Source organism: Schistocerca serialis, chromosome 7 (assembly GCF_023864345.2).
Source record: "Schistocerca serialis cubense isolate TAMUIC-IGC-003099 chromosome 7, iqSchSeri2.2, whole genome shotgun sequence".
NCBI lineage: Eukaryota > Metazoa > Arthropoda > Insecta > Orthoptera > Acrididae > Schistocerca > Schistocerca serialis.
This window is the reverse complement of record NC_064644.1, coordinates 299601879-299625050: the sequence shown is the minus strand read 5'-3', so window position 1 is coordinate 299625050 and position 23172 is coordinate 299601879. Positions and strand designations below refer to the sequence as shown.

The 23172-nt window shown below is 43.1% G+C and overlaps 1 protein-coding gene across 1 annotated transcript in view; it reads left to right on the top strand.

Annotated features, from left to right (window-relative positions):
• Window positions 1-23172, top strand: part of LOC126413030 (bumetanide-sensitive sodium-(potassium)-chloride cotransporter) — a 220368-nt gene that overhangs the window by 119886 nt on the left and 77310 nt on the right. Inside the window, exons 5-6 of the mRNA XM_050082924.1 lie at window positions 4501-4615; window positions 22251-22390. Of these exons, the coding sequence (XP_049938881.1) occupies window positions 4501-4615; window positions 22251-22390 (255 nt within the window). The remainder of the gene's footprint in view (window positions 1-4500; window positions 4616-22250; window positions 22391-23172) is intronic.

The window sequence follows — 23172 nt, the reverse complement described above, 5'->3', positions numbered from 1 at the left end:
ACATGTGAAAGAGTTCAAATACTTTGGATCATTTTTTACAGAAGTAACATCAACTGAAGCAGAGATAAAAGCACGACTGCAGGCGGGAAACAGATACTATCATTCTCTAGACCCTATATTAAAATGTAGAAGTGTCTCGCAACAACTAAAGCTACGGTTGTATAAGACATTAATAATGCCAGTAGTACTTTATGGTTCTCAAAGCTGGAGCACTCGAAAACAAGACCTTAAGCGACTGCTAACATTTGAAAGGAAAGTCCTCAGGAAAATATTTGGACCAGTCAGAGATCAGACTACTGGAGAATGGAGAAGACGCCATAACACTGAATTAGAAGAGCTGTACAAGGAGCCTAACATCTTGGGAGTGATGAGAAGCAAAAGACTGCAATGGGCTGGACATGTTGTTAGAATGGAGGCAACAAGATGGCCCAAAATCACAATGGACTGGATCCCGTCAGGCAGCAGACCAGTGGGAAGACCTAGAAAGAGCTGGATCGATGGAGTGAGAGAAGACCTGTTGCAGCTGGGAGTCACGGAAAACTGGAGACAGATAGCAGAAGACGGAGACCGATGGAGAGCTCTAACTGTGGTGGCGCGCGGTCCTCTGGGCCTGATCGCGTGAAGAAGAAGATTATTTATTGAACGTCCTTCATACAAACGGATAGACTCAATCGAAAACTATGAAATGGCAAGAATATGAGCTTTCCAGGGAGCTGATACAGAAAACTCTTTCAATAAGTTTTATATTATCCATTGTAAATGGCTGGTGGAAGCCTGCGACTGTATAAACAATGGTTTTGCTCTTTTTGAAAGTATTTGTTTTCTTACGACGCGTTTAGGAAAGAATGCCCATAATCAAGTGCGTTTTTTCTTGTATTATGACATTTTACACATACGTCATATCAAACGAAAGAATGAACTGAAACTGCAAATTTTCATAAATCCCGTCGCGAAGAAAATACAGGATTATCGTGAATGGCAACAAACGTTATTTCATAACGAATATAACCAATACAAATTGTACTCTCAGCGTGGTGAAACGTCCAATCCTATCGATCTGGGATGGAGACTGAGGGACTACTTACTTGGATTTTTTCTAAGGGGATTTCCAGTTCCAGCATTTGCTTTACATCCTAGAAACCTCGGTCAGAACCGTAGATTGTCAGTACTTCTGATTGTTTTGATATGGCCCTCCACGAATTCCTCTCCTGTGCTAAACTTTTCCTCTCAGACTAGCACTGGCAAACTATGTCCTCTAATATTCGCGGGATGTATTCCAATCTCTTTCTTCATTCACACCTTCCCTCGTCGATTCTGAGGAGAACCACCTCACTTCTTACCTTTTCAGTCCACCTAATTTTCAACATTCTTCTGTAGCGCCACATTTCAAATGCTTCGAGTCTCTTCTGTTCCGGTTTTCCCACTGCCATACAATGATATACTCCAAACGTACATTCTCGGAAATTTATTCCTCAAATCAGGACTTCTGTTTGGTACTAATAGACTTCTCTTGGCGAGGAATGCCATTTTCGCCAGTACTAGTCTGTTTTTTGTGCCATCCTTGCTCCGACCATCTTGGGTTGTTTTGCTACCTAGGTAGCAGTATTCCTTAACTTCGTCTACTTCGTGATCCCCAATTCTGATGTTACGTTTCTCGCTGTTCTCGTTTTTGCTGCATCTCATCACTTTCGTTTATCTTCGATTTACTTTCAGTCCATATTCTTCACTCATTAGACTGTTCGTATCATTCAACAGATCCTGTAATTCTTCTTCACTTTCACAGAGGATAGGAATGTCATCAGCGAATCTTAAGGTTGATATCCTTTCACAATGAGTTTTAATACCACTGTTGAACCTTTCTTTTATTTCCGTCATCGTTCCTTCGATGTTTACATAGCATAGTAGAGTCGAAGGACTACATCCCTGTCTTCCAGCCTTTTTAATCTGAGCACTTCGTTATTGGTCTTCCAGTGTTATTGCTCCCTCTTGGCCATTGAAAATATTGCATATTATCCGTTTTTCCCTATAGCCTACCGCTATTTTCTCTTCGAACATCTCGTACCATTTCACATCGCCGAACGCTTTTTGCCGGCCGATAAATACTATGAACGTTAATGTAATCTGTAGAAAGCTGCGTAGGTCGCAAGGTAGTAAGTCATTAACTGCACACAAAATGGCGTTATTGATTCAAAATTACGTGTTCCGGCGTTTGCCATTATCAGATAATCTCCAAAAACAGAAAATTATGTACAACTATACACGAAATAAAAATAATGATAATAGTAAAAATAGTAAAAATAAAAGTGATCAGAGAATTTGGTATCAAATCTAAATTAGCAAACCTTATTCGTGAAACGCTGACAGACATCAAATCAAAAGTAAAGTTTCAGGGTGAAATATCGAAAGCATTCAAGATAAAAACAGGTGTATGGCAACGTGATCGCCTGTCTCCACTCCTCTTTACCTGCGTACTAGAGAAAATAGTAAGAGAATGGAAACAAAAACTGAAAGAAGAGAAGCTATCACCAACCAGACTGAGAACTTAAAAACAAAGGTACTGAAATTCACTGTTTATCATTTGTGGATGATTTTGCCTTTCTTTCGGAAAACCTAACAAATGCTGGAATACAAATCAATCTCATAGCAGAATCAGTCAACAAAGCAGGTATAAGAATATCTGTAGAAAAAACAAAATTTATGACAAATATAAAAAATGCTCCGGAATCCCTAGCAACAGATATTGGCCAGATAAACAGGGTAAATAAATTTAAACATTTGGGAGAAATTATCCACGAAAATGGCTTAGAAAATTTTGCTATAGAACAAAGAGTACATAAAATGGAGAGAGCTTATGGAATAACTGGGAATGTCTACAAGAGAAGGTGTCTGTCTAAAAATTTGAAGATACAGCACTACAACACAGTAGTAAAACCAGAATGTCTTTATGCAAGTGAATTTTTAGTACTGAACTACAAATTACACAAACTTGAAGTCCTAGAAAGAAAAATCATTCGAAAAATACTTGGGCCACCAAAAAATACAGAGGTATGGAAATTAAGAAGCAATGAAGTTTATCGCAACATAGAAAATACAAATGAAACACTACAAAAGAGACAACTGCTAATTTTTGGACACTTTTACAAAATGAACAGCAACAGGTTAACCAAACAGATTTTTAAATATCTTTGAGACAAGAAGTCAACAATAGTCTGGATTCAAGCTGTTAGGAATGATTTGGAAAGAAACAACATAAGTGAAAAAGATGCAATAGAGAGAGAGAGAGTTTCAGGAGGAAAGTGTTAAAAATTGAAGAAGGCAAGAGGGTCAAAATGGTCCGAGGAGAGAAAAAGGATACATAGTGAAAAGATGAAAGAATACTGGAGGAAAAAAAGAACAACAAAGAAGGAAGCATTTAAATTGGTGTGTGAACCTTAGATGACCCAAATGAAGAAAGAAGGAGAGAATAATAATAATAAAAATACAAAAGCAATAATTTCCTCTAAACGTGAAAACATAAGGCACATACCCTGGCACAGAAGCCAACCAGTTGATTTGAAAGTAACATGACGTTAACGTAACCAACATAAACAGATCGAACGAGGACATGACCTGTTTAGAAAGTAAATAAACTTCAACACCAGATGACATTATTTAATGGCTATTGGCTATTATGGCGCCATCAAGCTTGACGAAGACTTTATTAGGAATAAGAATCATTCAATACAATATTTCACATTTATAACAGAAAGAGACAATAATATTCAGAGCGAAATATTTTTTTGAGTTATAATTTTCATATATATCGCCTACCAGATGTGAAATACAGGAGTACCAACAGCAAATAAGATCAAATACACGATTTATTAAATACGTGCGACCTAAACTACAAGATCACTGATCGTATGTACTGGGTGAGAGAATCCAACGTCACAGTACATTAAGTGCACTCACTACCTTGTGTGCCTGGGCAAGAGACTATGATACAAAAGCGAAAGCCGTTTACTAAATGATTTTTTTTTCTGTTCGTGCAGTTTATTTCCAAATTTTCCATGCACTAAGAACAATTACTTCTCATATTAATGTGTCTTGATTTTTCTTCAGTCTTAATTCCATTATCAACAGCAAAGGCAGATCTGCCTCTCTAGTGCGCTTACGCTTCCTAAAGTCGAACTGATCGTCCAACAAAGCCTCAACTTTCTTTCCATTCTTCTGTATATTATTCTTGTCAGCAACTTCGATGCATTAGTTGTGAAGCTGGTTGCACGACACTTCTCGCATTTGTCGCATTCATATTTTCTTATAAAAGTATTTTCGGTAAGTATCGTACTACCGACAATGCGCTTTCAGTAGGTACTTCAGAAGCTTATAAAAATACTTACGTGTAGCCTTAATGTAATTTTTCCGTATTGACTCTGTGATCGTTGCCGTATTTTGCATTTCCTACACGATAGCACCCATGGTCAATTTCTCGTCTGTCAGTGCTTGTTTTCTTCTGCGCAGGCGCAAAACTTCCTCATCGCTATAATTCTGGCTGCCATGGTCGACTTCGTCGTTGGCATCTCGATGGGCCCACGCTCGGACGTCGAGAAGGCCCAGGGATTCGTTGGTCTAAGTAGTAAGTATGTGCTCAATCATCAAACCTCTCACGGTATGGTCCTATTGTTTCACACTTGGCCGGCTGCCGTGAAAACGGCGCCAGTACACGGTTGTCGGGATGTGCACTGCCTGAACGGGGTGTTCAAAAAGTCTCTCCGCAGTGCCGTATGATTGTTAGCCGCGAGTGCCGTATGCCGCAGTGAATATACCGAAATGAAACTCAGTGAAATACAAGTTATTAATTTATTGAATATTCATTTTTACTGAGATAAATGAGACAGTTGAATGTTGGGAGAGTCCGCTTGAAGGGAAGTAACGCAGGCAGGCGAATAATCATACGGCACGCGCGGCTATCATATGGCACTGCGGAGACTTTTTAACGGGCGTGTGCAGTTGGAGTGATATGGGACTCCTGATACGTCTAGATACGACTCTGGCAAGTGACACGTACGTAAGCGTCCTGTCTGATCACCTGCATCCATTCGTGTCCATTGTGCATTCCAACGGACTTGGGCAATTCCAGCAGGACAATGCGACACCTCACACGTCCCAGAATTGCTACAAAGTTGCATGGGCGCCGGACACGTGTGAAACGATCATAAGAGTCCATGTCTCATCTGCCGTCACTCCTTGGGAGCGCGCTAATGTTTCATATGTTCATATGAACAATTAAATCTCTTCTCTTTTCCCAATCTGACAATGAATAGTTTTTACTTCTGCTGTATACTAACGCAGTGTGTCGTTTGAAGACTAAATCGGGACTCGTGTGTCAAATAACCAGGTGTTCACTCTGGTGCGATCTAATGGTGTGCGAAGTTAATCAAGATTCACAAGAACTAGTAAGTGGATTAGACTAGTTTTTCTAGCTATGAATTAAAAATAAACAAAAACAGGCTAAAATAATGAGGAACTTCACAAATGAGAATAACATAGCTAAAAGTCAAATTTTGTAAATCAAAACCAAAGAAGTAATTTTAAAGAGAGAATTCAGTCGTGGTTGCAGTAATTGCAAGCGCGGCTCAATTCACTCTATAGCAAAACCGCGGTTGCTGTACCAGTGACTCAGAGTTTGGGAATGGAGTGGAATGACTTTTGAAAGAAGTAATTTCCTTATAAAGGAAGCAACGTAACGTCATTATGGCGGAGGTAAGAGAGATTAGTGCGGATGTAGAAGCACATTCCCAACAAGTGCAATATATTTATCTTTCAGTTATTCGAAACTAAGTATTTCACAGGCTCAGTTGGTAGAGCACTTGCTCATGAAAGGCGAAGGTGCCGAGCTCGAGTCTCGGTCTGGCAAACAGTTTTAATCTGCCAGGAAGTTTCATATCAGCGCACACTCCGCTGCAGAGTGAAAATCTCATTCTGGAAACATCCCCCAGGCCGTGGCAAAGCCATGTCTTAGCAATATACTTTCTTCCACGAGTGCTAGTTCTGCAAGTTTCGCAGGAGAGCTTCTGCGAAGTTTGGAAGATAGGAGACGAGGTACTGGCGGAAGTAAAGCTGTCATGACGTGTCGTGGTTGGATAGCGCATTTGGTAGAGCACTTCCCCTCGAAAGGTAAACGTCCCAAGTTCGAGTCTCGGTCCGGCTCACTGTTTTAATGTGGCAGGAAGTTTCACATTACACTTAATTTCCTAAATATCTGCAGGTGGTAAAAATCAGGAATATGGTCTCCTAATTTGTACCAATGGCTATAAAAGTTGTGCTACCCTTACAAACTATGTCCCTGAACTTGAAGGTATGCACTAGTCTAAGGAACTATTCCATCTTGTTACAGCACTCTTTTCAGCCATTACCATATAACTTTTTGACTCTTTTTTCCGCCTCCGAACACGCTCCATGGATCCACATTCTGCATTTCACTGCATGTACTCATTTTTTCCATTGCATCTTTCTCTTAACACTCACAGCACCATTCCTCACTTTTTGTAATGTTTTTGTATGGTGAATTCCGGGTAGAGTTTCAAAAAATTTCATTTTCACAAGTGAAGCTCTAAGTCTAGATCTTATCTCCTTTGCTTCGGTTAACTTTTTCTCTCGTCATCTCATAGGCTTCTTGGCTAGGCCTTGAAGTTTTGCTTGGAGATTTCATCGTTTCCCTCGGATTCGGCGATATTTCTTGGATGGACACCTTTACCCAACTTTTTGCCTGTCATGGGTTCATCTGCGTTAAAATTATAGGGAAATCCGTTTCGTTCTGCAATGTCGAAAGCAAGTTTTCTTATGTCCGACATGGATAAAGCGAACATCATCTCTTCCAATGTGCTACGGTCGCAGGTTCGAATTCTGCCTTGGGCATGGATGTGTGTGATGTCCTTAGGTTAGTTAGGTTTAAGTAGTTCTAAGTTCTAGGGGACTGATGACCACAGCTGTTAAGTCCCATAGTGCTCAGAGCCATCTCTTCAAATGTATGAATATGCTCCACTAGTTTGTTTTCAACTTCGTTCAAAAAAATGGTTCAAATGGCTCTGAGCACTATGGGACTCAACTGCTGAGGTCATTAGTCCCCTAGAACTTAGAACTAGTTAAACCTTACTAACCTAAGGACATCACAAACATCCATGCCCGAGGCAGGATTCGAACCTGCGACCGTAGCGGTCTTGCGGTTCCAGACTGCAGCGCCTTTAACCGCACGGCCACTTCGGCCGGCTTCAACTTCGTTGTAAAACATTTTACTGCGGAAAAAATTTCACTTTCCTGTTTGCATTTCTACTTTTATTTTCAGCATGGCTTAGATACCTTTTGTATTTGCACACATTCATTTAATCCATGATCTCCATTTAGATATATTGTCAGAGTTAAATGCTATTCATTTGTGCTCCACTTTCCACAATGTCGTTCTGGCGCCATACTGTAATACAAAATAATTATTTAGTTAATAATTTAGGATAAACAAACACTAAAAATTTATCCTCTTCCTTTCTAAACATTACATTGCACTATTAATGCTAAACATAGTTTTTTAAAGCTCACTACATGACAAAGTTCTTAATTTGTACCAGTACAACGTCAGAAACTTAAAGCGGTTTATTATAGGTAGCGTCGCCATTTTCTCTTGTCACTTTGCTGCAAACTAATGACAGTGTATTGAAAGGTAAGGTTAATTTATATATAATCACCCGAAAATAACACATGATGTTAGCGGTTTTTTATAACAATATCTTTTCGCAACGATGTAGATACAAGTCTGTTGTTTGAAATGGGTGACTGATGCAGTTTGGTATTCTTCTGCCTGTTGTCTTTCCCTCTCAGACGGTCACCTGCTGATCTGCGGTCCCTGGACCGTAAAGGCGTAAGACTTCTTCTCTCGGCAGGTGTTTCGTAGCCTCGTTTACAAATTCAATTAATGGCAAAAGGACAACGGGAAGTTTAAGGACATGATGGGCAGTAAACATGATAAAATTTGGCATATGCACTGACAGAAAAAAATCACAAAGTTGGTAGGCGTGTTTCCACAGCTGAAAGATGATGTGTAGCGCCGCTATAAGGTCGCATATCAGGTTTGCTTTAAAAAGGCGCGGTAACGATAGTCAGCGTTAGTTACCTTTGAGATTGGATGTGGTGAGATGGTGGTAGTCTAGAATGCCTTTAAAGCGACAAAGACGTCATTACCAACATCTCACTGAGTTTGAACGACGTCTTGTAATAAGACCACGAGAAGCTGGATGTTCCTTCTGCGATACTGCAGCAACACTTGGTAGGCATGTAGCCACTACACATAGTTGCTGGCAGCGGTGGTCACGAGAATGTACGTTCCCAACAAGATCTAGAACTGGACGGCCACGTGGCACTACCGAGAGAGATGTATCGCTGTGGCGCATCGTACTGCATCTGCAGCAGCAATTTGAGCAGCAGTTGAAATAAGCAGTTCTCATAATACGCAAAGATCAGCACATTCCTCAAACTGGGGAACTATCAAGAATGGGGTTCCACAAGGGTCGGTCTTGGGTCCTTTGTTGTTCTTAATACACTCCTGGAAACTGAAATAAGAACACCGTGAATTCATTGTCCCAGGAAGGGGAAACTTTATCGACACATTGCTGGGGTCAGATACATCACATGATCACACTGACAGAACCACAGGCACATAGACACAGGCAACAGAGCATGCACAATGTCGGCACTAGTACAGTGTATATCCACCTTTCGCAGCAATGTAGGCTGCTATTCTCCCATGGAGACGATCGTAGAGATGCTGGATGTAGTCTTGTGGAACGGCTTGCCATGCCATTTCCACCTGGCGCCTCAGTTGGACCAGCGTTCGTGCTGGACGTGCAGACCGCGTGAGACGACGCTTCATCCAGTCCCAAACATGCTCAATGGGGTACAGATCCGGAGATCTTGCTGGCCAGGGTAGTTGACTTACACCTTCTAGAGCACGTTGGGTGGCACGGGATACATGCGGACGTGCATTGTCCTGTTGGAACAGCAAGTTCCCTTGCCGGTCTAGGAATGGTAGAACGATGGGTTCGATGACGGTTTGGATGTACCGTGCACTATTCAGTGTCACCTCGACGATCACCAGTGGTGTACGGCCAGTGTAGGAGATCGCTCCTCACACCACGATGCCGGGTGTTGGCCCTGTGTGCCTCGGTCGTATGCAGTCCTGATTGTGGCGCTCACCTGCACGGCGCCAAACACCCATACGACCATCATTGGCACCAAGGCAGAAGCGACTCTCATCGCTGAAGACGACACGTCTCCATTCGTCCCTCCATTCACGCCTGTCGCGACACCACTGGAGGCGGGCTGCACGATGTTGGGGCGTGAGCGGAAGACGGCCTAACGGTGTGCGGGACCGTAGCCCAGCTTCATGGAGACGGTTGCGAATGGTCCTCGCCGATACCCCAGGAGCAACAGTGTCCCTAATTTGCTGGGAAGTGGCGGTGCGGTCCCCTCTGGCACTGCGTAGGATCCTACGGTCTTGGCGTGCATCCGTGCGTCGCTGCGGTCCGGTCCCAGGTCGACGGGCACGTGCACCTTCCGCCGACCACTGGCGACAACATCGATGTACTGTGGAGACCTCACGCCCCACGTGTTGAGCAATTCGGCGGTACGTCCACCCGGCCTCCCGCATGCCCACTATACGCCCTCGCTCAAAGTCCGTTAACTGCACATACGGTTCACGTCCACGCTGTCGTGGCATGCTACCAGTGTTAAAGACTGCGATGGAGCTCCGTATGCCACGGCGAACTGGCTGACACTGACGGCGGCGGTGCACAAATGCTGCGCAGCTAGCGCCATTCGACGGCCAACACCGCGGTTCCTGGTGTGTCCGCTGTGCCGTGCGTGTGATCATTGCTTGTACAGCCCTCTCGCAGTGTCCGGAGCAAGTATGGTGGGTCTGACACACCGGTGTCAATGTGTTCTTTTTTCCATTTCCAGGAGTGTATATATTAATGACTTGCCATTCTATATTCATGAAGAGGCAAAGTTAGTTCTCTTTGATGATGATACAAGTATAGTAATCACACCTGACAAACAAGAATTAAGTGATGAAATTGTCAATAATGTCTTTCAAAAAATTACTAAGTGGTTCCTTGTAAATGGACTCTCACTGATTTTTGATAAGACACAGTACATACAGTTCCGTACAGTAGATGGTATGATGCGATTAATAAATATAGACCTTAATCAGAAGCATGTAGCTAAGGTAGAATATTCAAAATTTTTAGGTGTGTCCATTGATGAGAGATTAAATTGGAAGAAACACATTGATGATCTGCTGAAACGTTTGAGTTCAACTACTCATGCAATAAGGGTCATTGCAAATTTTGGTGATAAACATCTTAGTAAATTAGCTTACTACGCCTATTTTCACTCATTGCTTTCATATGGCATCATATTTTGGGATAATTCATCACTGAGGAATAAAGTATTTATTGCACAAAAGCGCGTAATCAGAATAATAGCTGGAGTCCACCCAAGATCATCCTGCAGACAGTTATTTAATGATCTAGGGATATTCACAGTAGCTTCTCAGTATATACAGGGTGAGTCACCTAACATTACCGCTGGATATATTTCGTAAACCACATCAAATACTGACGAATCGATTCCACAGACCGAAAGTGAGGAGAGGGTCTAGTGTAATTGGTTAATACAAACCATACAAAAATGCACGGAAGTATGTTTTTTAACACAAACCTACGTTTTTTTAAAAATAGAACCACGTTAGTTTTGTTAGTACATCTGAACATATAAATAAATACGTAATCAGTGCCGTTTGTTGCATTGTAAAATGTTAATTACATGAGGAGATATTGTAACCTAAAGATGACGCTTGAGTACCACTCCTCCGCTGTTCGATCGTGTGTATCGGAGAGCACCGAATTACGCAGGGATCCAAAGGGAACGGTGATGGACCTTAGGTACAGAAGAGACTGGAACAGCACATTACGTCCACATGCTAACACCTTTTTATTGGTCTTTTCCACTGACGCACGTGTACATTACCATGAGGGGTGAGGTACACGTACACACGTGGTTTCCGTTTTCAATTACGGAGTGGAATAGAGTGTGTCCCGTCATGTCAGGCCAATAGATGTTCAATGTGGTGGCCATCATTTGCTGCACACAATTGCAATCTTTGGCGTAATGAATGTCGTACACGCCGCAATACATCTGGTATAATGTCGCCGCAGGCTGCCACAATACGTTGTTTCATATCCTCTGGGGCTGTAGGCACATCACGGTACACATTCTCCTTTAACGTACCCCACAGAAATAAGTCCAGAGGTGTAAGATCAGGAGAACGGGCTGGCCAATTTATGCGTCCTCCACGTCCTATGAAACGCCCGTCGAACATCCTGTCAAGGGTCAGCCTAGTATTAATTGCGGAATGTGCAGGTGCACCATCATGCTGATACCACATACGTCGACGCGTTTCCAGTGGGACATTTTCGAACAACGTTGGCAGATCATTCTGTAGAAACGCGATGTATGTTGCAGCTGTTTGGGCCCCTGCAATGAAGTGAGGACCAACGAGGTGGTCGCCAATGATTCCGCACCATACATTTACAGTCCACGGTCGCTGTCGCTCTAACTGTCTGAGCCAGCGAGGATTGTCCACGGACCAGTAATGCATGTTCCGTAGATTTACTGCCCCGTGGTTTGTGAAACCCATTTCATCGGTAAACAGGTAGAACTGCTACGCATTCTCTGTTAATGCCCATTGACAGAATTGCACTCGATGATTAAAGTCGTCACCATGTAATTGCTGATGTAGCGACACATGAAACGGGTGAAAGCGGTGACGATGCAGTATGCGCATGACACTACTTTGACTCAGTCCACCGGCTCTCGCAATGTCCCGTGTACTCATGTGTGGGTTCATGGCAACAGCAGCTAACACACCAACTGCACCCGCTTCTCCTGTGACGGGCCTGTTACGGACCCGTTTGCGTGCTACGACCATACCTGTTGCATACAGTTGGAGGTAGATGTTTTGCAATGTGCGGCACGTTGGATGCTCTCTGTCCGGGTACCGTTCTGCATACACCCTGCAGGCTTCAGCTGCATTTCGTCGACACTCGCCATAGATGAGTATCATCTCCGCCTTTTCAGAGTTTGAATACACCATGGTCACAGTTCCTACAACACTACACTACCACAGACGTCTGGTAACACGGTGTGCTACAGTTGGTCTGTGTGCGGAGACAAATGCAGAATAACAAAGCAGCAAACGCTACATGCGGACACTGCGACAGCTAGACCAAACCACAACAGTGCACTACAGCCACACTCGTAAACACGGTCGTCATCGTAAACATGTCCCTGCAGATGCTGCTCGCCGACCGTGGCCCGTGTTTGTTACAACACGCAACTGAACGTCGGAGGTTTCAAGCGTAAACTTAAGGTTACAATATCTCCGGATGTAATTAACATTTTACAATGCAACAAATATGCAACAAATATGTTCAGATGTGCTAACAAAACTAACGTGGTTCCATTTAAAAAAACGTAGGTTTGTGTTAAAAAACATATTTCCGTGCATTTTTGTATGGTTTGTATTAAACAATTACACTAGCCCCTCTCCTCACGTTCGGTCTGTGGAATCGGTTCGTCAGTATTTGATGTGGTTTACGAAATATATCCAGCGGTAACGTTAGGTGACTCACCCTGTATACTCTCTTATGAAATTTATTAACAACCAAACCCAATTCAAAAGTAATAGCAGTGTGCATAACCACAATACTAGGAGAAAGGATGTTCTTCACTATTCAAGATTAAATCTAACTTTGGCACAGAAAGGGGTGAATTATACAGCCACTAAAGCCTTTGGTCACTTACCAAATAGTGAATTATACTGCCACTAAAGTGTTTGGTCACTTACCAAATAGTATCAAAAGTCTGACAGATAACCAACAAGTATTTAAGAAGAAATTAAAAGAATTTCTGAATGACAACTCCTTCTACTCCAAAGAGGAATTTTTAGATATAAATTAAGACAAAAAAGTTGTTATATTAACTTAATTATGTTGTTAAATTAACTTAATTATGTCATGTATTGGAAAATTTGACTCGTTCCACATCATTACGAAATATCGTATTCATGATCCATGGAACTAGTATTAATCTAATCTAATCCACAGAGACATAACGAACAATTACAAATCGGTTACTTCAAGGGCAGCTCCGTGCCACACGTTCTGCAGCGTGCATTCCACTGACCCCAAACCACAGCCATTTGGCACTTCAGTAGTGTCAAGCGAGAGGTCATGGGAGGGCAGGGCAGAGGCTGATGTACTTTCTGATGAAAGCTGGTTCCACCTTGGTGGAACTTAACTGCTGAGGTCGTTAGTCCCCTAGAACTTAGAACTACTTAAACCTAACTGACCTAAGGACATCACACACATCCGTGCCCGAGACAGGATTCGAACCTGCGACCGTAGCGGTCGCGCGGTTCCAGACTGTAGCGCCTAGAACCGCTCGGCCACACCGGCCGGCCCCTGGAGGTATGGTCTGGGATGTGATTTCGTATGACGGCAGAAGAGCTCTCGTGGTTCTCCCATGCACCTTTCTTTCTTTCTTTCGCTACTGCCTTTATCCCACACTGGGCGCAGGTTCGGCAGGGTTAAGGACGGATTTGGCATGGTTAAGTTAAGAGGTGGCCGGATGCCCTTCATGCCGCCACCCCATACCCCCCGGTATGGAATTAGTGTACCCTAGAGAGTCTGTATAGTGAGAGAGTGGCGAACCGGATGGTACGGCGGCCATTTTTCTGCCAAACTGCGAGCAGGACTTTTGAATGGCCAGTAGTGGAGTACACTCACCGAATCAAAAGCACAAGACAATATGGCGAAATCATTCGTGCAATGCCTTTCTTTATAAGAGTAATGTGTTATAATAATTTTCACACAGCCAATTTACAGGTCTGTTTTCAAATTTAAGTATGCATATTGTAAGTTGTTTTATATGTAGTAAAAAGCAAAAACGACTTACTTCGTATAGCTAAGAGTATTTGGTTGGTTTGCCGGCCGGAGTGGCCGTGAGGTTCTAGGCGCTACAGTCTGGAACCGAGCGCCCGCTATGGTCGCAGGTTCGAATCCTGCCTCGGGCATGGATGTGTGTGATGTCCTTAGGTTAGTTAGGTTTAAGTAGTTCTAAGTTCTAGGCGACTGATGACCTCAGAAGTTAAGTCGCATGGTGCTCAGAGCCATTTGAACTTGGTCGGTTTCCACAAGGCTCCTGTTTGATTTATGTCGGCCCTGTTGACTGCGACTGCCCACTGCTTTCGTCTTTCTTCATTGCGTGGAAACGCTAACATACGAAATCCACCTTCGCCTATATTGGAACAACCAAATGCAGCACAACCTGGCATCGTTTACGAACGTCTGCAGAACGAATTACATATGTCAAAAACAATACTATACAATTACTAACATGTTTACTTCAAACATGTAGGCCTACCGACTTCATCACAAAACCCTTCATTATTTCAACTCGTATTTAAGATCGCAAACGCCAATTATGCACTAAAAACGACATACAACTACATCGAACATGCATGCACAACGCATAACAAGTCTCTCAATAATTCAAATACTTTTTAATCGTTTCCAAAAGTCCTCTGAACTTCAATTCAACTCAAAAGCACAGCAAACGTAGGAACCGCGTGAGACGTTTGGCGCCATTTTTCTGCCAAAGCTAATGAACCAATCATGGGCAACTTCACCTATGGCCACTTTCTCTGTATACAGGCTCTCTAGTGTACCCCAGCTGCCTGTGTCTAGTGTCAATCGTGAAATAGTTTGAGTGTGTTTCAAATGTCTGCGAGTCGTGTAACTGAGGCGGAACGTGGGGACCAGCCCGGTATTCACCTAGTAGGATGTGGGAAACCGCCTAAAAACCATATCCAGGCTGGCCGGCACACCGGCCGCCGTCGTTAGTCCGCCGGGCGGATTCAATCCGGGGCCGGAGCGCCGACCCGAGTCCAGGAAGCAGCGCGTTAGCGCTCTCGGCTATCCTGGCGGGTGTGGCTCTCCCATGCACCATGAATGCAAAATTATACCTCAGTCTGGCGTTTTGGCCTTTTGTGCTGCAACATGATCAACACTCCAGGTGGTGTTTTCCAGTAGAATAACGCTCGCCCAGATACCGCTGTTGCAACCCACCATTCTCCACAGTGTCAACATGTTGCCTTGACATACTCGATCACCAGATCTGTCTTCAATGAAATGATAGTTAAATCAAGACCATAAGCTGTCGACAGGCGTTGATGCACATCAACGGGGACAGTTGAAAATGTGTGCCCCGACTGGGACTCGACCCGGGATCTCCTGCTTACATGGTAGACGATCTGTTCTTTTTTTCTGATCTAGTTTTGTTTGTTAATGTTCGTTGCACTTTTCCAGGGCGGACGTACCGTGACAGCTGTTCAAGTTCCTCCTTGATCTGTTCACTCAGTCTTTTTATTACAGAGGGCAGTTAACCCTCTGACCGAACAGGCTGAGCTACTGTGCCGGCTCTTTTAGAATGAAAATGATCGAATGGCGTCAGTGGCCGAGAGTTCCCAGGCAAGAAATTAGGCCGCCAAGTGCAAGTCTTATTGAGTGCGACGTCGCATTGGGTGACTTGCGCGTCGACAATGGGAATGAAATGATGATGAGGACAGCAAAACACCCAGTCCCTGAGGGGAACCCATCTGAGCCACAGAGGGCACAGAGGATAGTGCGACTGCAGGGATTTATCCCTTGCACGCTCTCCATGAGACCCACATTCCCAACTTAATGTCCACACACTAGATTCGTAGTGCCCCTGCCCATTACACTGATTACTCGCGGCAGACAACCTCACCGAGTCCCGCAAGAGTTCGGGCAATCCGTGTACATCCAGCACAGAAGAAGGTCAATAGCCGGTTAGCCTTAACTATATGAAGATGGTATCTGTTCTTTCGTACATGTCCGAAAGAACAGATACCAACTTCATATAGATCTGTCTTCATTCGGGCACATATGCGACATTATCGAACGACAACTCCAGTTTCATTCGCAAACAGCATTGACCGACCAAGTGCAACTGGCCTGGAATTCCATCCCACAAACTGACATCTGGCACCTGTACAACACAATGCATTCACGTTTGCTTGCTTACATTGAAGATTCTGGTGGTTACACCGGTTATTAATGTACCAGTATTTCACATTTGCAATAGCTTATCTCGCTCGTACATTAACCTGTGATCTTGCAATGTAATATCACTTACATATGTCACCTAGACAAATGTACTCCCAAAATTTCATTACTCTACATATATTTTTTTTTGTGTTGCGATTTCTTTCCGTTAGTGTATATTGCGAGGAAACACACGTGTGTGAGGTATCTCTAGCGTGCACTTACAAACCTGATAGTGATGGGAACAACCGAATGAAAACAATCGCTTCATTCGATGGTTGGAAAACAGTCGTTTCATTTGGTTATAGTTATGCGTCTTGGTTGACTTATTCATTCTTTCCTTTGAATGAAACTAGTCTGTGAGAGAAACCGAATGATAACAATCGTTCAGTTGGTTGGACAACTCAAATGGATCAAATGGCTCTGAGCACTATGGGACTTAACATCTATGGTCATCAGTCCCCTCGAACTTAGAACTACTTAAACCTAACTAACCTAAGGACAGCACACAACACCCAGCCATCACGAGGCAGAGAAAAACCCTGACCCCGCCGGGAATCGAACCCGGGAACCCGGGCGTGGGAAGCGAGAACGCTACCGCACAACCACGAGATGCGGGCTTGGACAACTCATTCGTTCTTTTGAGTGAAACTAATACGTGGGAGCAACCGAATGAAAACAATCGTGTCAATCGGTTGTAGTTTTATATATCGGTTGGCTTATTATTCACTTATTTTTTTCCAGTAAAAGCAGTCAGTGGGAGCAATCGAATGAAAAGACTCGACACCGTTGCAGCTTTACGTATTGGCTGAATTATTCATTCTTTCTTTTCAAGTGAAAACACTCAGTAGTTTTTCTGTCGGTTGAACCATGTGCTCATTCCTTTAACTGAAACCGCTCTTGACTGTTTTAGCTGACCGGTCTATCCATTCATTCTTCTGAGTGAAACCAGCCAGCAATTGTCCGCCCCCGGTAGCTGAGTGGTAAACAAAACATCATCATCATCCATAACGTGTTGGGCCAGAGGGTTAGCTGCCCTCTGTAATCAAAAAAAAAAAAACGAGTTAATCGATCAACAACGAACTTAAACGGATGTCTTACGACGTCCCCCCCGATCAGATGCAACGAACAAAAGCGAACCGGGTCCGAGACTTTCTCCGCTCAGGGACTGGGTGTTGTGTTGTCCTAATCATCATCATTTCATCCCCATCGACGCGCAAGGCATGGTACGCATTTCTCCTCCTTACACGAGGCATCACAACAAAGTTTCACCAGGCAACGCCGGTCAACTGCTGTTTGTGTATGAGAAATCAGTTGGAAACTTTCCTCATGTCAGCACGTTGTAGGTGTAGCCACCGGCGCCAACCTTGTGTGAATGCTATGAAAAGCTAATAATTTGCGTAGCACAGCATCTTCTTCCTGTCTTCTGTATGCCCTCAAAACTAGGACCATTCCAGGGAAATCAGGACGTATTGCACCCCTAGTTGGGGGTGCAGAGGTGAGCGCAATGGTTCCCTTAAGGCTATATGAACAAGAAAGGAACCTTACCTCGTTTCAGCGAGAGTTTGCATTCCGTTTTTTAGGCAAAGTGTGATGATGTCCACAAATGCAAAATCATTTTAATATTCAGCCATATATTTATGTGGAAGGTAAATATTTCGCACAGAAAACTACATCATCAGCTACATACGTACGCCCTACGTTTTAAATTTTACAGGTAGTGTCGTAGCTATTAAAAATTCACAAGCACAAATTTTCAGGACTATCTGCATGGCGTTAGGTATTTGCATGGGGCTACGAGAGATTATTTAATATTTATTAATTCTTTTTAAAACCTTGTTGTATTAAAAAGTTTTTCTATTTAAATAGTTGTTTTCTGGTTTTTAGTCTTGTGTGTGTGAAATTTTTCAATTGATTTCAAACATATTGATGAGATTGCAGTGGGACATGTGGTAAACTCCAGGTTCATTTCAGTTTCTCTTCAGATGAGACAATTAATATATTGCTTCTACACTGGGATGTCTCGCGAGAAGACCGCGAATGTAAAAACTAGAGAGAATCGAGCTGAGAGGGAAGTTTAGCACCAATCGTTCTTGAGTGCGAAACATTCGCGAGTGGAACAAGGAAACAGGGAAATAGTAGTGATACACCAAATACCTACTCTCTGTCACAGATCAGAAGAGAAAGTGAGTTACTACTGCACTGTCGTCCAGTTTTGAGCTAAGTTGAAAGTCTCAAGTCTGTAGCTTATCGGGATGTTAGTTTACAATCAATTGCAAAATTTGTACCGAGCAGACAAACCGACTGAAAAACAAAGTACCCTCTGCCACACACCACACTCTAAAGCGAGTTAATATTACAGTATCATTCAGTTCTGAGCTGTGTTGAAAGGTTTAAGTCTCTAGCTTACAGGGAAACTACTTTAAAACAAACAGCAAAATTTGTGCCGAAAAAAAAACAGACAGGCAACCGATCTACTAAAAATGTGTTAAAAAGTGATTGTTCATTTATATATACACAAACTACAGTGTAGGACCAGATATTAAACTTTTAAAACCAACCAAAAATTTATTTTCAATGCCACAATTACGAAAATCCGTACTTCAGTAAGTAAATTCATACATTTAGAATGTACTTTATTTTTAGAAATACACAATTTTTATTCGCATCTCCGTGAAAAAAGATAATCTGTCTGTCTCTAAGGAAGTTGTCAACATTAATTATGTTTCATGTATGACCGAAAAGACTGAAAAAGTATGTAAATAAAATTACACAAACCCGGCGAGAACGTGCAAACATTATGTAACGGTCAAACCGACGGACACATCGGTTGTCTCACACTGATCGAAACCATTCAAACGCGATGAATGAGTGAAAACATTCATATAACGACCGCAACCGACGAAGATTTGTTTCAGTTGGTTGTCTCACACTGAAAGAAACCACTCACACACGGTAAGTGAGTGAAAACATTCATATAGCTGAGACTAGTTTCGTTCGGTTGTTTCATTTGGCTGAAAAAACCGAGTTAACAAAAATAGTCGATTGTCCCATCACTAAAATCTGACTGCAATTGCACGAAGCTACCTTGTCGTAGGACAAGAAATTAACACAAGTAAGTACATCAAAACACACTACAGTTAAACGAGGTTACGTCCAGTACCTAGAGACCGAGTGAATGGTTGAACGGGAGAATGACAAGATGCTAGCCATGAGATCCGTATAACGAACAAGGGAGGAAGGGCCAAGCGACAAGGCTTACTTCATTACGATTTGTGAGGTCGTGGTGCCGAGTGTTCGTTGTGTAAGCTCGATAGCAACCAACGTAACTGCTGCAAGCTTCAGGACACGAATCATGCTGATATACATGGACGGTTCTAACACATGGCCGCTCCCAAGTTGATGAGAGACAACGCTTTCGTAACGAAATGGCGGTAATTTCTTCAGTACTACTGTCCACGAAGTGAAATCGTCCGAGATCAGAAACCGAATAGGCTGGTGCGTGAATCTTAATGCTATCTGTAAAATCGCGCACCGCAGAGCAGTATGCATCCGCAGGTCACATGTAGCTCCCAACAGCCGTAAATAGCCGGAGGGATCGAACTGTTGGTGTAGCCTCGCACCGCAAGACGACTCGGTTTCTTTGCCTCTCAGGTTCGGACACCTGTTTGGGCGCGAAATCTTCAACGTGGAAAACTGGTATGCCTATTCCACCCTTTGACTTCATCTTCACATTCAAACGTAACGGCCAAGAATTGTTAAGTAAATTCGCTTTCTTGAGTATTTTCTACATTGACCAATGGAGCATGTGAAAATTACTCTGCCTCCTCCGGTTGATGGTCCTCCATATAAGCAATCCTTCTGTGACACTCGTCCGCTGGGCAAAATTACTATAATTAAATAATATGATCGATTTAGTTGTATGACTTGTTGATTGAGGAACCATTCACACTCAGATTATTATCAATGAGTTCGAAATTCAACTCGAATCTGTGATTTGAATTTTCAAACCAGTTTTATTGGGCTCTCTTCCTTTATGATGGGAACAAGCAAATACAGCCGCTGCGGCCGCGCCCCTTTTTTTATACGCTCTCAAAAAGTCTCTGCGTTACAACGTTCACAAGAAGTTAGATGAACACTGCAACATGTTCTTGTCAGACGATCTATTCCTCAACACATAGGACTCTTAGCTGACAGTTTGGGTCCAAGAAGCACGTAGTTTCTGCTAACGTTACCAAAAGTCGGATAACAGAAGAGGAGTGGATTTTATAGCAGCGGTACAGATTAGCAAACGATACAAAATACGAAACTCTCTCCTTCATCAAAACTATCTCACCGGCTTCTCTTGAAGTATTATACTCTGAAGAGCCGAAGAAGCTGGTACACCTGGCTAATATCGTGTAGGGCCCCCGAAAGCACACAGAAGTGCCGCAACACTACGTCGCATGGACTTAATTAACGTCTGAAGTAGTGCTGGAGGGAACTGACACCATGAATCCTGCAGGACTGTCCATAAATCCGTAAGAGTAAGAGGGGATGGAGATTTCTTCTGAAAAGCACGTTGCAAGCATCCCAGATAAAGTTCAAGTCAGGGGAGTTTGGTAGCGAAAGGAAGTGTTTAGACTCAGAAGAGTGTTCCTGGAGCCACTCTGTAGCAATTCTTGACGTGTGGGGTGTCGCATTGTCCTGCTGGAATTGCCCAAGTCCGCCGGAATGCGCAATGGACACGAATGGATGCACGTGATCAGACGTGTCACCTGTCAGAGTAGTATCTAGACGTATCAGAGGTCCCATATTACAGCAATCGCACACGCCCCACACCATTACAGAGCCTCCACCAGCTTGAACAGTCCCCTGCTGACATGCAGGGTCCATGGATTCATGCGTTTGTCTCCATAATTGCACACGTTCATCCGCTCGATACAATTTGAAACGAGACTCGGCCAACCAGGCAACGTGTTTCCAGTCTTCAACAGTCAAACATCGGAGTTGACGAGCCTAGGCGAAGCGTAAAGCTTTGTGTCGTCCAGTCATCAAGGGTAAACGAGTGGGCCTTCAGCTCCGAAAGCCCATATAGATGATGTTTCGTTGAATGGTTCGCACACTGACACTTACTGCTGGCCCAGCACTGATATGTGTACCAATTTGCGGAAAGACTGCACTTCTGTCACGTTGAACGATTCTCTTCAGTCGCCTTTGGTCCCGTTCTTGCAGGATCTTTTTCCCGCCGCAGCAATGTTGGAGATTTGAGCTTTACCGGATTGCTGATATTGACGGTAACTCATTCATAAAATGTTCGTACGGGAAAATCCCCACTTCATCGCTATCTCGGAGATACTGTATCTAATAGCTCGTCGCCGACTATAAACCACGTTCAAACTCACTTAAATCTTGTTAACCTGATATTGTAGCAGCAGTAACTAATCTAATAACAGCGCCAGACTCTTATATAGGCCTTACCGACCGCAGCGCCGAAATCAACCTGTTTAATTATCTTTCTTTAGCACTTCAATGTATTTCATTTGATTTACCTATTTGCACAGAAAAGTTGTATGACAATTCTAAATCATGGAAGACATTATTAATTTATTTTCCCTTCATTACGTTATTCGTTGCGATAAGTTGGTTACCTGTGATTTCCTTCAGTCTATCAGTGTGGGTGAAATAACATTTTTACATTTTACTTCTGTGAAGCTGTGTTTGATCTTCCTGTGAATGTCTAGATTTTTCTTAGACACACATCTTTGCCGCATGTCTGTAAACTTTTTTGTCATCCATTGGGACCTAGCCTGTTAGCTCTTTTCGGTTGATTCCTACGCGACCTGTACTGCTGCCTCCCTGCCTTATTCTCGTATTTTATTCTTTCTGCCATTAATTCGAATACTCCCTTAGTCATTCATGACGTCTTCATGTTTGTTTCCGTTATAGATGTGGTATACCGTCCTATCTTAATTATAGTCTTCCATTGTATTTCACTCTTACTGAACCACAACAGGAGAAAACGAATAAAGCTAAGGAATGTCTTTTCTGTTACAGCGGACATATTCCAGCAGAACTGGGGTCCAGACTACAGGTATAGTGAAGAGATGAATCAGGATTTCTTTTCGGTGTTCGCTATCTTCTTCCCTTCCGTCACAGGAATTCAGGCGGGAGCCAACATATCTGGTGACCTCAAGGTAAATTCCGCAAAAAATAACTAAATATAGATTCTGTACACTGGGGGCCAAAACTATGAGCCTTTTACACTGAACTGTGAAATGGATATCTTGCATACATCTTCTGGTAAGCGGATTAATGCCCTATGTGTTGCTACCAAAACAGAACGGCTTGTAAGACTTCGTGGGTTTTTTCCAACATTCTTATTAGCCTTAGCTTCAGATGATTGTTGAACAACGTAGTTTGGACCCTTTTTCATAACCATATTGACAGGCATCAGTCCAGACGGTGGTGATAAAGTATCTATGTGGAGGTCAAATACAATCTCTGGAAATGACAAGGAAGAGGAACAGCGGGTATCAATTAAATAAATGTTGATGCCAAACAGATGTTATATGGACAAAAGATTCATAATACGCACAGCTCGTCGGAATTGAGTCAGGACAACGTTTTCGTGTGGCACAAATGTTGTTTTGATGGCCGGCAGACAATGAAGGATGGCGAACGCAGTAGTCGACCGACAACAACTCGGACCAGTGACAACCTCGTAGCTGTCGCTGAACTGATCAAAGAGGAGTGGCGGATGATGCGTCGGATGCTAGAAAAAACGCTAAACATCTACGGGCCCATGTGAGAAAATGAGCGGGTAGGAGGTGTGCGCGATGTTTGTCCTACATACATCGAAGCAAACGAAATAATCCAGTTGAACCTTGTCAAGACTTCTTAACCATGATAGAACGGGAAGAAAATGTTTTGACCAAGAGTACAGCTGAAATAAACCGCTGGAATTCCGAATGGACAG